Consider the following 12,637-nt stretch of genomic DNA (forward strand, 5'->3'; position numbering starts at 1 on the left):
TAACGAAACTGAAACAGCTAAAGTAGCAAAGAGGGACAGTCATTATTACTTAAATCCATCAGCCCTACAAGCATAAACAATAAATGGTCAAATTGATGGTGTCTTTGGTTACGGAGTATTAACATATATTTTGCTTTCATGAAAACTCCGTCTTCAGCTCATACTTTTGAAAGCCATTTCCCGTTTAGTAAGTTTTGCACACTTTGCTTTCAGAATGCTTTCCACCTCGTTATCATTCCCATGCGCCTGAATGAAATACTGGCTGGAATTGTGCTCTCCTAAACATTTGCAAAATACCACGCTCTTTCTGCCTTGGGAGCATGGGAAAGAGGTCTGGCTTGGCAAATGAGAGTCAGAGCTAGCATGAGAATTTCCAATTTATGTGATTTCCAAATAAAAGTACCAAGGAATCCATTTTCTATATGGTACGACCGGACCCATCCCTTTAAAATGCACAGGAAGTGCGGAAACTGAAAGACAGATCCTGTGCACCTGCACGTTGGTTCATGTTGCAGCACTAGTGAGCAGATCCGTTGTTTAATATTGCAGCCCTGCTCATGATAGCTGAGCAACAGGACCAACCCAGGTGTCTAGTGCCCGAGGGATGCACAGGGGAAACGTGCTATGTATGTACAAGAAAGGGTTTAGTTATAAAGAAGAATGAAGTTATGTCATTTGCAAGAAAATGGATGTAATTGGAAAAAATCATATTAAACTAAGCCAGTCTTAGGTAAATCAGGTGTTGCCTCTTATTTATTTTATATAGATACATTGTGTGTGTGTGTGTGTGTGTGTGTGTGTGTGTGTGTGTGTGTGTGTGTAGGGGAACAAAGAAGACTAATAAGAAGGAGTAGGACAAGAAACAGGAGGGCAAGGAGGCGAGGACTATGCTTAGTATATAAAATAAGCACTTGCATGGAAATTCTTTAACTAAAAATATTTTTAAAGCAAATCTTACAGAAACAGAGAGTAGAAGAGTAGTTACCAGTTTGAGATGATTAAGGAGGATTGTGAAATACAGAAAGGACAGTTAAGGGGTATAGTGTACAGCTGGATGAGGTATAACCTCTGAATGTTCTACAGCGCAGTAGGGTTTCTAGGGATGCCAAAAAGTAATTGCATATTTCGCAGTAGCTGCTGGATCTGCCAATTACCCTGACCTGATATTATACATTGTAGAGGTGTACAGAAATATCACACTCCATCCTATAAGGATGTATAATTATTTAGTGCCAAGTGTTGAAGTTTAAAAAATATTAAGAGGAAAAGAGACAAAAATACCCAGTACAGAAATTATCATAGGCAGAATCTCAGAGAAGTTCATTCCTTCCACAGAAAACAAGCCAAGCTCTCCAAAATCTATGTTTTGCATAACTGCCATTGCCCTGACCATGTTCTTGGCAGCCTGTGATCTGTGGGGATTCTTTTAAAGGGCAAAATCAATTATTCAGTGGCCTAGGAATAATGCCTCCAAGTGCTGACATTATCTTGCTCTGTTTTACTAAGGGTTTAAAGAGTCTTACTTGTTATTAGACTGCAAGGGTCTTAAGTAAGTAACCAGAAGCGACTGAAGTTCTTTGGCATATTCTTTTTCAGTATCCAAGATGTTCTGTAACACCTGTAGAGACACAAGAATAAGGTCTCATAACAGTCAAGCAAGTCCAAGGTCAGAGATTTAGATTTTCTAATCAAACTCCTAGAGAAAAAGCATCTCAGTTTACTTAGGCTGGTGCTAAATGTCCCAATATGAAAAACAAATGTATTTTAGTTCACACCAGAAAAAATATTTTAATAAATATCTGGCAACCAGTTATATGACATAACTTATATGAACACAATTATTGAAAATTATTCACAACTAGAGGAGCCTTACCACTTGCATGGTACTGCTTTAAATAATTTTATTGAAGAAAAGGGGTAGGTGAACTAACAAAGGTTCACTATTCCCATTATATGAATAATAAAATTACAAAACATTCAAGACTAAGAGAATTCAAGGATAATTATGACGTAAACCATCAAGGATTTGATTTGTGTACTGTTTCTGATAAGATGTTTATGGAACAAAATAATATATAGTACATTCTTAAGCAGGATTAAAACTGGTCTTTCAGTAAAAACAAAGGGTGCTCATATGAACAATTAAAATAGAAAAGGAGACAGTACTGTGAAGAATTTAATGAGAACAATTCAGTCATTATCTGTTATTAATAACGCAAAGTTCTTTTTTGTTCTTGGTTTGAGACAAAGTTTCACTCTGGTCCACAATGTCTTGGAACTCACTAAGGAGCCCAAAGTGACCTCAAATTCACCCTAATCAACACGCTTTAGCCTCTGCAGTGCTGAAAGTACATCGTCAGTGAAACCCACCACACTGAGCTAATCATAAAGTCTACAGAAACGACCAGTGTATGATATACAAGTTCTCTTTCCCCACTGGTTGCAAGGCCATCTCCCATTTCCCAGTCTGTTCTGGAAGCAGATGAAACCTCATTCCAGCCGGGCGGTGGTGGTGCACGCCTTTAATCCCAGCACTTGGGAGGCAGAGGCAGGCGGATCTCTGTGAGTTCGAGACCAGCCTGGTCTACAAGAGCTAGTTCCAGGACAGGAACCAAAAGCTACGGAAACCCTGTCTCGAAAAAAAAAAAAAAACTCATTTTAACCAATTATATATGACCAAGGTAATATTTTGCTATGTGTTTTTCACATCCTCTAATTCATTGGAAAATCTTTCCTATACCAATGGCTTTGCTGCTTACAGATAGGGAACTTCCACCATATCTGAAGATGGAGACATTAAATGGGGAGCTACAAGACAGAGAGAAACCTGTGGCTAGGAGAAGCCCAGTCATCTACCAAAATGGCAGAAACTCACACTGACACTGCGTGTCTGTGACTTCCACATTGACTGCATTCTATAGGACTTCGGCTTCCACGGGAGTCAGCTAATTTCGGATTGAAAATAGTTTTAAACTGTCACCTGAACTGAATATATATGGACTTCCCCCTGCCATTATTCTTTAACGTCTATACTATAACACAAGGCTCTAATCCCAGCTACCCTTTGGCCTGATACAAGTTTGAGGACAGTCAGAGCAACTTAGTCAGATCAACTGTCAAGATAGAAGGGGACAACGAAAACTGAAGGTGTAGCTCAGCCGTAGAGCACTGGCCCTGGTATGTGTGGGGTCTTAGGTTCAGTTTCCAGAATCCCAAGTCATATTTAATGATATAACAGTTATTCGCATGCTACACATACACAGGCAGGCAGCATAGGCAGAGATTATCTCAAGGGTAGGAGAGGATGCAGAAAGGCCATGCGCAAATGCTGGACCATTTTATATCAAAGACCCGAATATCTGTATCTGAGGAGGTCCTGGCGACAGTCCTCGAGGATACCACGGAGTGACAGTACTCACAAGACAAATCATGATGAAAAGTGGAGTAGCAGAAGACAGCAAGGGTCCAAGGAGCCACTGGCTTTCTGGTGAACTGGGAGATGGCAGTCCCAACTGTGCTACTGGCTTACAGGCTGCCTCAGTTTTAAGGCATAGCCTACCTCATCTTAGATTGTGACATTACAGGGACCACTGTGAAGCGGCGGTGAGATGTTACACAAGTAGGTACTGGGCAAGCGGCAAACGCTCTGGCCAATTTAAGAGGCTAAACGCATCGCTCCCAACCATAGTCCTATTGGACTTTCAGACCAGAAGGCTCTGTGGGGAGAGGAACGTCCTATGTCTTGTGGGAAGTTAAGCAGCACCCCTGACCTCTACCCATTAGATGCCAGCTGTACTCCATGCCATGCTTCAGTTATGACCATCAAAAACGTGCTCAGGAGGGCAATGCCACCTTAGTTGGGAATTAGTGAGTTAGAAGGCCACACGATGGTTTCCAAAGCTAAGAGTTTGCTAAGCATAAAGGTGCATGCCTGTTATCCCAACACTCGGGAAGCAGGAGGCAGAAAGATGGTCTGAGGCCAGCTTGTGTACTCAGTGTGTTTAAGGCTAGCCTGGGCAAGACTCTGTGCCCCAAGAAGGAGAGCAGTAAAGGGTTAAACTACAGGCCCTGCCGACCGCCACTTTTGTCTGCTTTCAGTTTCCCTATTGCTCAGAATCTATTCTTTCCGAATGTAAATTCGGAGGTCTAGAAGAAGTGCTGCTCTCTGAAATTAGCCCAGTGATGGAACAGAGCTGCTGCTGCCTATTTAAAAAATCTAGTTACAATAAAGGCCACTTGCTAGAAACTGCTTTGAGAAAAATGGAAAGCAAGTTCAGCCTACAAAGTCTGGATCTGGAGCTCAGTCGTCAGAGTCCTAGCAGGCACAGCGCCCTGGGCTGCAGCTCCGGCACCATACAAACCGGGTGTGGTGGTTCACACTGATAATCCCAGTATTCTCAGGAAGCAGAGGCAGGAGGATCATCCTCATCTGTACAGGAAGTCTGAGGCCCACCTGGAATACGTGAGACCTTCTATTTAAAAAAATATGAAAACGTATTGGTTTTAATTAAAGTGATGCTTCAAGAAACTAATTATAGATGCAAATGCCTATATTTAAAAAAGGCACTTCATCTTTAAAACTTCTGTGCTTACTGGGTTAATTGGACGTAATGGGTTAAAAAAAAGAATGCAAAGTTTGGAGGGAGGCGTGGTAGTGGCGAATGTAGTCAAAATTTGTTGTATGCATGAAGGAAATTCTCAAAGAATAAATATATTTTTTAAAGGAGGGGTGATTTCTAATTTTTCATCTAGCATTCAAGGGGCTGGGAGATCCTTACTTCCTTCTAAAATAATTAGTGGGATAAAATGGTAAATCTGTGAGGAATGAGATTATAGAAAACAGCTGTTCCACAAGAGTGGATAGACAATCAGATCCTGAGAAGTACAAGCTACAGGAGCAAAGACCCACAGGAAGCAAGACTGTAACTGACAAACTATTGGGCACTTACAATGGAGGAACGAAAGTTGACCACTCAAGGGGCTCAGTGCCAGGAAAACACATTTATACTTTTGTGAATTTTGTCCCAGTAAAAATAGAGGAAATACCCTTATTTTTCAGGCAGGAGGAAAGGAAAGCAGCCATTATGATACCAGCATATTCTGGTAGCTAGACAACAGAGGGACATTTAGTTCCTAACAATGTCAGCCCTCAGGAGAAACTATTTTACCAGATCATAATCTAACTGACGTGAGAATCTAAGTGACACGGAAAAGAGAACATTTAAATTCCATCCAGCTGTCAATAGTCATGGAGAAGAAGAGAAATGACCAACCCCAGGCCCCGCTAGCCATCCTGTCTCATCTAAGAATGGACACTGAGAAGCATTAATGAAGAGCAGAGGCCAGGAGCTCAGGCTCACCCAAAGACTAGAACACCATCATGGGAGAATAGAATGCACCCCTCTCCACAGATCTCCACCACATTACTCAACACCTGCTCTCTAGTCTCTTTTCCCCAGTGCATCATGTCAGGCTTCCGGTTGAAAATGGCAAAGTCTCTTATTGAAAGGAATAAGCTAGCAACAAACTACAGAAATGATAGATCCTCCTGGAAATTGGAAGCAGACAAGATCACCAGGCAAAAGTTGGGAGCATGGGGTGGGGTGGGAGAAGGGTAGAGGGGGAGAGAGAAGGGAGAAGGGGAGGGTTGGGGAGAGCTTGGGGGAGTGGGATGGTTGAGATGGAGGAAGGACAGATACAGGAGCAGGGAAGAAAATATCTTAATTAAGGGAGCCATTTTGGGGTTGGCAAGAGGCTGGACTCTAGAGGGAGTCCCAGATGTCCACAGGGATGTCCCCAGCTAGGCCGCTGGGCAGTGGAGGAGAGGGAACCTGAACTGGCCTTGTCCGGTAGTCAGACTGATGACTATCTCGAATATCACCAGAGAACCTTCATCTGGCGACAGATGGAGATAGAGACAGAGACCCATATCAGAGCACTGAACTGAGCTCCCAAGGTCCAGTTGAAGAGCAGAAGTACGGAGAATATGAGCAAGGAAGTCAGGACCACGAGGAGTGCACCCATCCACTGAGACGGTGGAGCTGATCTAATGGGAGCTCACCAAGGCCAGCGGGACTGGGACTGAATGAGCATGGGATAAAACTGAACTCTGACTGTGTCTGACAATTGGGGCAGACTGAGAAGTCAATGATAATGGCACTGGGATTTGTCTCTATGGCAAAGTTCTGGCTTTTTGGGATCCTAGTTTCTTTGGATGCAAACCTTCCTAAGCCTGGATGGAATGGGGAGGGCCTTGGACTTCCCACATAGCAGGGTACCTTGCCCTCTCTTAGGACTAGAGGGGGAGGGGGAAGGTTAGTGGGGGAGCGGGAGGGAAGTGGAGGGGGGAGGAAGTGGAAATTTTGATTCCTAGTATTAATAAAGTAATAATAAAAAAATAAATAAAAATAAAAAATAAAGAGGAAGGAATAAGCAATAGGAGCTAGGGGTATAGCGAAACTGTTATTCAAAAGTAAAGCAGACACAAAGACTTTTTTCAGACACTGCAACAATACCCTGAAGAAAATTATCAGCTTTGGGGCCTGATTTTCAAGAGATGGTCCTAGAAATTCTTCAGCCTCTGTATCTTGCCCACTGTGAGGTGAACTGCCTCTTCTTCCGCCCTTACTCAACACAGGTCCAAGGTCAACAGAGACAAGAACCTTGGACTGAACCTTCTGATACTGTGAGCTCAAGCAAATGTTTCCTCCCTTATGCAAGGATATCCGGAAGGAAAGTGATGGAGGGAAGAAACCTGGATTTACATAAAGAAGAAAAGAATATTCATAGGGGAAAAGTGATAGTCAAAGAATAATTTTAATTTTCTATTACCAAGCAACCAACAGCTAATAAATTATTCAAAGTTGGGCTCTGGGTTCTATCCCCAGTACCAAAGGAAATAATGCACTTGATTACATGAGTATCACCTGTATACACTTAGGCATGTTTTATGTGAAGTGTGAGTGAAATGGAAGGTATTAATAATATAAGACAAGGGAGAGAAGAATTAAGGGCTACTTAATTAATATAAGATACTTTTACTAACTGTGAATATTGAATATTTCTTTGTGTACTGTTGTTTGAAAATGAACTGGGAAGCCCAGTGTGGTGATACATGCCTGCAATTTTAGCACTTCAGGAATGGCAGGCTGATCAGGAGTTCAAGGGCAGCCTATAGTGATATTTCAGTTATGTTTTAATAGATAAAGCTCGCCTAAAATCAGAAGGACAAAGCTAAACCACTGAAGTCAGGCAATGGCGGTGCACACCTTTAATCCCAGGATTTGGGAGACAGAGGCAGATGGATCTCTGTGAGTTCGAGGCCACCTGGGGCTACACAAGATCAATGTTGAAACAAATCCAGGTGGTGGTAGCTGACACCTTTAATGCCATTATCAGGGAGTTACACACCTTTAATCCCAGCACTAGAGGGAATATAAAATGGGAGGAGAGAGAGGCTCTGGTTGCTTAGTTTGCTTAGTCTGCCTAGGCTGCCTAGGCTGCTTAGTCTATTTGGGATGCTTAGTTTGCAGTCGCCCAGCCTCGGTAGAGGCAAGACTTCTCTAGTGGCTTGGCTGTTTTGCTTTTCTGGTTTTGGGGTTGAAACCCAATATCTATCTCTGGATTTTTATTTTTCATGCTACAGTAGCACTGACTACATAATGAGTTCAAGACCAGCCTAGGCTACGTGTGACCCTGTGTATTTGTTACTTTTCTCATGGTCACTGTAACCAGATAGCCGGCATGAAGCAGGTGAAAAGAGGTCTTGTTTTGGCGCACAGTTTGAGGGTGTAGAGCCCATCATTGAGAGCAGGTAGCTCCTTAGCAGCAGGAAGGTAGAGCTGAGACTACTTCATCCTCACATCTCAGCAGACCAAGAAGCAGTGAACAGGTAATGCTGGTATTCTGGCTGCTTCCGTTTCCCCCTTTGTATCCAGTTCAGGACCCCAGATCATGACGACATAGCATCAACATTCTGAGTGGGCCTTCTCTCCTTGGTTAATCCTCTTAGAAACATCCAGAAATCTGTCTCCTAGGTGAGTCTAAATCCAGTCATGTTAGCAATGAAAATTAACCATCATGTTTTATCTCAAAAACCAAAACAACAAAAAAAGCAAAGCAAAACAAAAAGCAACCAAAAAGAAGAAGAGGAGGAAGAAGACAAACAAGAGAAGACTGAAGAGGTGACTCAGTGGGTAAGAGAACTCACTGCATAAGCATGAGGACTTGATCAGAAGCAGGCACTCACATAAAAAGCCAGGCATGGTCACTTGCTAATGCCAACACTCTGTCGGGGTAAAGACAGGAGGATCACTGAGGTTTGTTGGCCACCAGCCTAGCTCCAGGTTCAGTAAGAAACCCTGTCCCAAGGGATTAAGAAAACCAGCGATAGAACAGAACATATGACAGCTCTTCTGGTCTCTGTATACACACACACACACACATGCACACACACATGTACACGCACATGCACATGCACATGCGAGTACATGCTTGCATACCTGTACAAGCACTTGTACTGCATAACACTCTCATAAATAAACTACAAAATAGAAAATAAACTTGGATTTGATTTGAATTTATATTGGAAACTGTAAGGCAACTATAAAAACATTTTTTTTTAATATAACAGAAGCCAGGTGGAGTGGCACACACCTGTAATTCAGCACTTTGGTTGTTGAGACATGAGTTCAAGGCCACTTTGTTCTACATAATGCGTCCAGCCAAAACTCTATCTCATAAAACAAATGAAAAAACACACACATTGGAGCTGGAGAGATGGCTCAGCGGTTAAGAGCACTGACTGCTCTTCCAGAGGACCCAGGTTCAGTTCCCAGAACCCACATGGCAGCTCACAACTGTCTGAAGATCCAGTTCCAGTGGATCTGACACCTTCACACCAGTGCACATAAAACAAAGTAAATAAACAATAAGAGATATTTAAAAAACACACACACATATGTATGTGTGTGTATATATATAATTGGTATGTCAAAGAGAGAAATGTGATCATATAAAATACGCAATTAAAACAACATAAAACAGGAAACTGTAGGAAAAATAGAACATAAAACAAGGGCAACAAATAGTTAACGGTAACAAGGGGCCCAGCAAAATGGCTCAGCTGGTTATGGTGCTTGCTGCCAAAGTGGATGACCTGTGTTTGATTCCAGGACCCACATGGTGGAAGAAAGGAACTGATTCCCATAAGTTGTTCTCTGACCTCCACGTGTGCACTGTGGTATGTGTATGTGTCCACACATACACACATAGAATAAGTAAATAAAATGCAATAAAAAACTGAATCCACATTTATGCGTTTTACAGCCAATGCATTAGTGACAAAGAACACACGATGGGAAAAGGACAGCTTACTCAATAAATGCTGTTAGAAACACTGGATACACACATGCAAAAGAATCAAAATGGACCTTTATTTCACACTATACACAAATATCAGCAAGCTGGATTAAAGACCTATAGGCAAAACTCAAAACTACAAACCTACTAAAAAAGAACAGAGGAAAATATCCATTGCATTGATTTAGGTGATAACTTCTTTTGGACATGACACTAAAAGCCCAAGAAACAAACGCAAAAAATAGACCAATACAGGAAAAGAAATAAGAGGTGGAGACATGGCTTTAGTGGGTAAAATGCTTGCATGCAAGAATAAGGAAGTGGTGACCCTAGGGCCTGCTGTCTAGTCAGTTTAACTGAATAGGTTGATCTCCAGGTTCATTTTTATCTAAAAACTAAGGTGGTAAGGTAGAAAGCCAGGCATGATAGCACACACTTTTATTTCCAGCACCCAGGAGACATATCCTGTGAATTTTGTGTATTGAGTCCCAGGCCAGCTACAAAGTGAGACCCTGTCTGAACAAAAATAAATAAAACCAAAGAGTAAAGCACGCAATACTGACTCTTTGGCTCCACATGTGCATGCACACACATACATGTACACATATGAGCATGTACACACACATTCAACACAACACAAGAAACAATGAACAAAATGAAGACACAAGCTACAAAATGAAAGAAAATCTTTTCAAACTATTACCTACTAAGGAATTAATATCCAAAATATATAAGGAATGCAAAGAACTCAATAGCAAACCAAAAAACAAAACAAAACCAAGAAAACCACCCTATGCTATGGGACAATGGTCTGTACCCTGTCACTTTCAATTTAAATAAACACTGATCGGCCAGTAGCCATGCAGGAAATATAGGCGGGGCAACAGGAATTCTGAGAAGAGGGAAGATTCAGTCTGCAGTTTTCACCCACCCAGACACAGAGGAAGCCAGACACAGAGCAAGCAAGATGTGATTGCCTAGCCAAAGAAGGTACCAAGTCACATGGCTAACAAAGACAAGAATTATGGGCTAATATAAGTTATAAGAGTTAGTAAGAAGCCTGAACTAATGGGCCAATAAGTTTATAATTAATGTAGACCTCTGTGTGATTCTTTGGGACTTAAAGGCTGCAGGACCAGGCAGAACAGAAACCCCTGTCAACAACCCTATACTTTTATCAGTATTTTGGTTTCTTTGTGTAACAGCTCTGGCTGTCCTGAAACTCACTCTGTAGATCAGGCTGGTCTTGAACTCAGAGATCCACCTGCCTCTGCTTCCTGAGTGCTGGTGTTAAAGGCATGTGCCACCACCCAGCCCACCCTGTATTTTTAAAATGAGCAAAAGGAAATCTGAATATACATTTTTCAAAATAAAACACTAAGTCACCAGTAAGTATATAATATTCAATGCCACCTATCATGAAGGAAACACAAATTAAAGGGCTTTCATCTCATACCTGTTAGTTTGGTTATTGCTGAAAAGACAAAAGATTGGTCTGGAGACGTAAGTCAGCGGTAGAGCACACTTGTCTGGCGTGCTTGAGAACCAGATCCACAAAATGCTAAAGACATTGATGTGGGAAAAAAAGGGAACCTTTGCACACTACTAAATGAATACAGTCATTTTGTAAAAAATAGAGGCTTAAAAATTGAAAATAAAATCAGGCATGTACACCTTTAATCCCAGAAATTGGGAAGTGGGTGACGGCAGGAGGATCAGGAGTTCTAGAACAGCTTCAGCTACATACCAAATTCAGGGGGGAACTCCAGCTACATTAGACATTGTCTCAAAATAAAAACAAACACATGTTTTAAAAGGTCAAAAAACAGCGCAGCAAGTGAAAGCACTCGCCATATAATCCTAGAGAGTTAGAACCCACGTGAAGGTGGAAAGAGAAAACACAGACTCATCTTCCACAATGTTGTTCTCTTACCTCCACATGCACACAGTGGCATGATGCTCCCATCCACCACACATCCTAGGTGGAAACACACACACATACACACCCTAAACTAGTCAAAACACAGGCTTCTCTTATAAAAACTGCTCTGAGTCCTGTGAGCTCAAGTCTTCCTGGCATGTTGTGTGATTTTTGAAACTCAAGTTTGTCCGTCATATCTCTCTGCCCAGCTGTGACGGTGCTCACTATAGTACCCCAGGTAATCATTTATACTCATGCCCAGCCCTGGTGTTTCTTTTGTATTCATAGAAATAGTGATGCATGCCCTAGAATTTATGAGTATTATATTTTATTAACTATTGAGGAGGAGGCAAGACTCCTGATTATTGCTTTATTAAAAGAATATACCTAAGGACTGGGAGAAATTGTTTTGCAGTTAATAGCACTTGCTGCTCTTACAGAGGACCAAGATTTGGTTCCCAGCACTCATAAGGCAGCTCACAACTATCTACAACTTCAATTCTAGAGGATTTGATGCCCTCTTCTAGCCTCTGCAGGCACACATGTGGTGCGCACACATACATAAAGGTAAAACACTGATACACATAAAATAAAAATATATAAAAAATTTTCAAAAATAAAAGAGCACTTCTTTTGAAAGTGTTTATGTGGTTGTGTATAGAGGCTGTATTGGAACTAAAAACTCAAACTGTGGCATCATGCCTTCCCTCTCAAATTCAATAAGGAATGAAACGTCTAATCATCTTTTTGTACATTTTTTTCTACAAAGAACACGTCTGATAATGAACCATCTCACAGCCTCATCCTCCCTTCAAGGACTGCCTCTGTCACATAGCCTGAATCCCAATGCCTGGTTAAATAAAGAAAAAGAAAAAGGAGCCTGCTGGAGGAAAGAGTCCACCACAGCACCTCCCCGCCCCCGGCCATACTCCTCTGCACCCCTGAAAGGAAACTCATACAACTGCAAGTTCTAGAGGTGGCAGGATGCTGAGCTCACAAAACCAAAGTGACAAAAGCTTTGTCGAGGCTAGGAAAAGACCTGAGTCAGTAAAATGCCTGTCATGCAAGCCCGAGGAACTGAGTCTGGTTCACCGGATCTACACACAAAGTCAGAGGTGGTGGCTCCTGCTTGTAACCCCAGTGCTGGGGAGGGGTTGGAAGGTGTTGCCCTGTGGGTCACTGGCCAGCTAGCCTAGCCTGGATGCTGATCACCAGGTCATAGTAAGAGACTCTACCTCAAAACAAACAAACCAACCAAAAACACAAGGTGCAGGGCTCCTAAGGAACAGCACCCAAGGTTGATTCCTGGCATTCACACACATGCACATACATGCATGTGCACCTGAACATATACAA

The 12,637-nt window shown here is 42.1% G+C and overlaps 1 protein-coding gene across 13 annotated transcripts in view; it reads right to left on the reverse strand.

Moving 5' to 3' along the window:
• Positions 1 to 12,637, reverse strand: part of Arhgef6 (Rac/Cdc42 guanine nucleotide exchange factor 6) — a 127,918-nt gene that overhangs the window by 50,064 nt on the left and 65,217 nt on the right. For all 13 annotated transcript variants that reach the window (XM_075958941.1, XM_075958940.1, XM_075958939.1 and 10 more), the window contains one exon: positions 1,524 to 1,618. In XM_075958941.1, the coding sequence (XP_075815056.1) occupies positions 1,524 to 1,618 (95 nt within the window). The remainder of the gene's footprint in view (positions 1 to 1,523; positions 1,619 to 12,637) is intronic.

This window comes from Microtus pennsylvanicus, chromosome X (assembly GCF_037038515.1).
Source record: "Microtus pennsylvanicus isolate mMicPen1 chromosome X, mMicPen1.hap1, whole genome shotgun sequence".
Lineage (NCBI taxonomy): Eukaryota > Metazoa > Chordata > Mammalia > Rodentia > Cricetidae > Microtus > Microtus pennsylvanicus.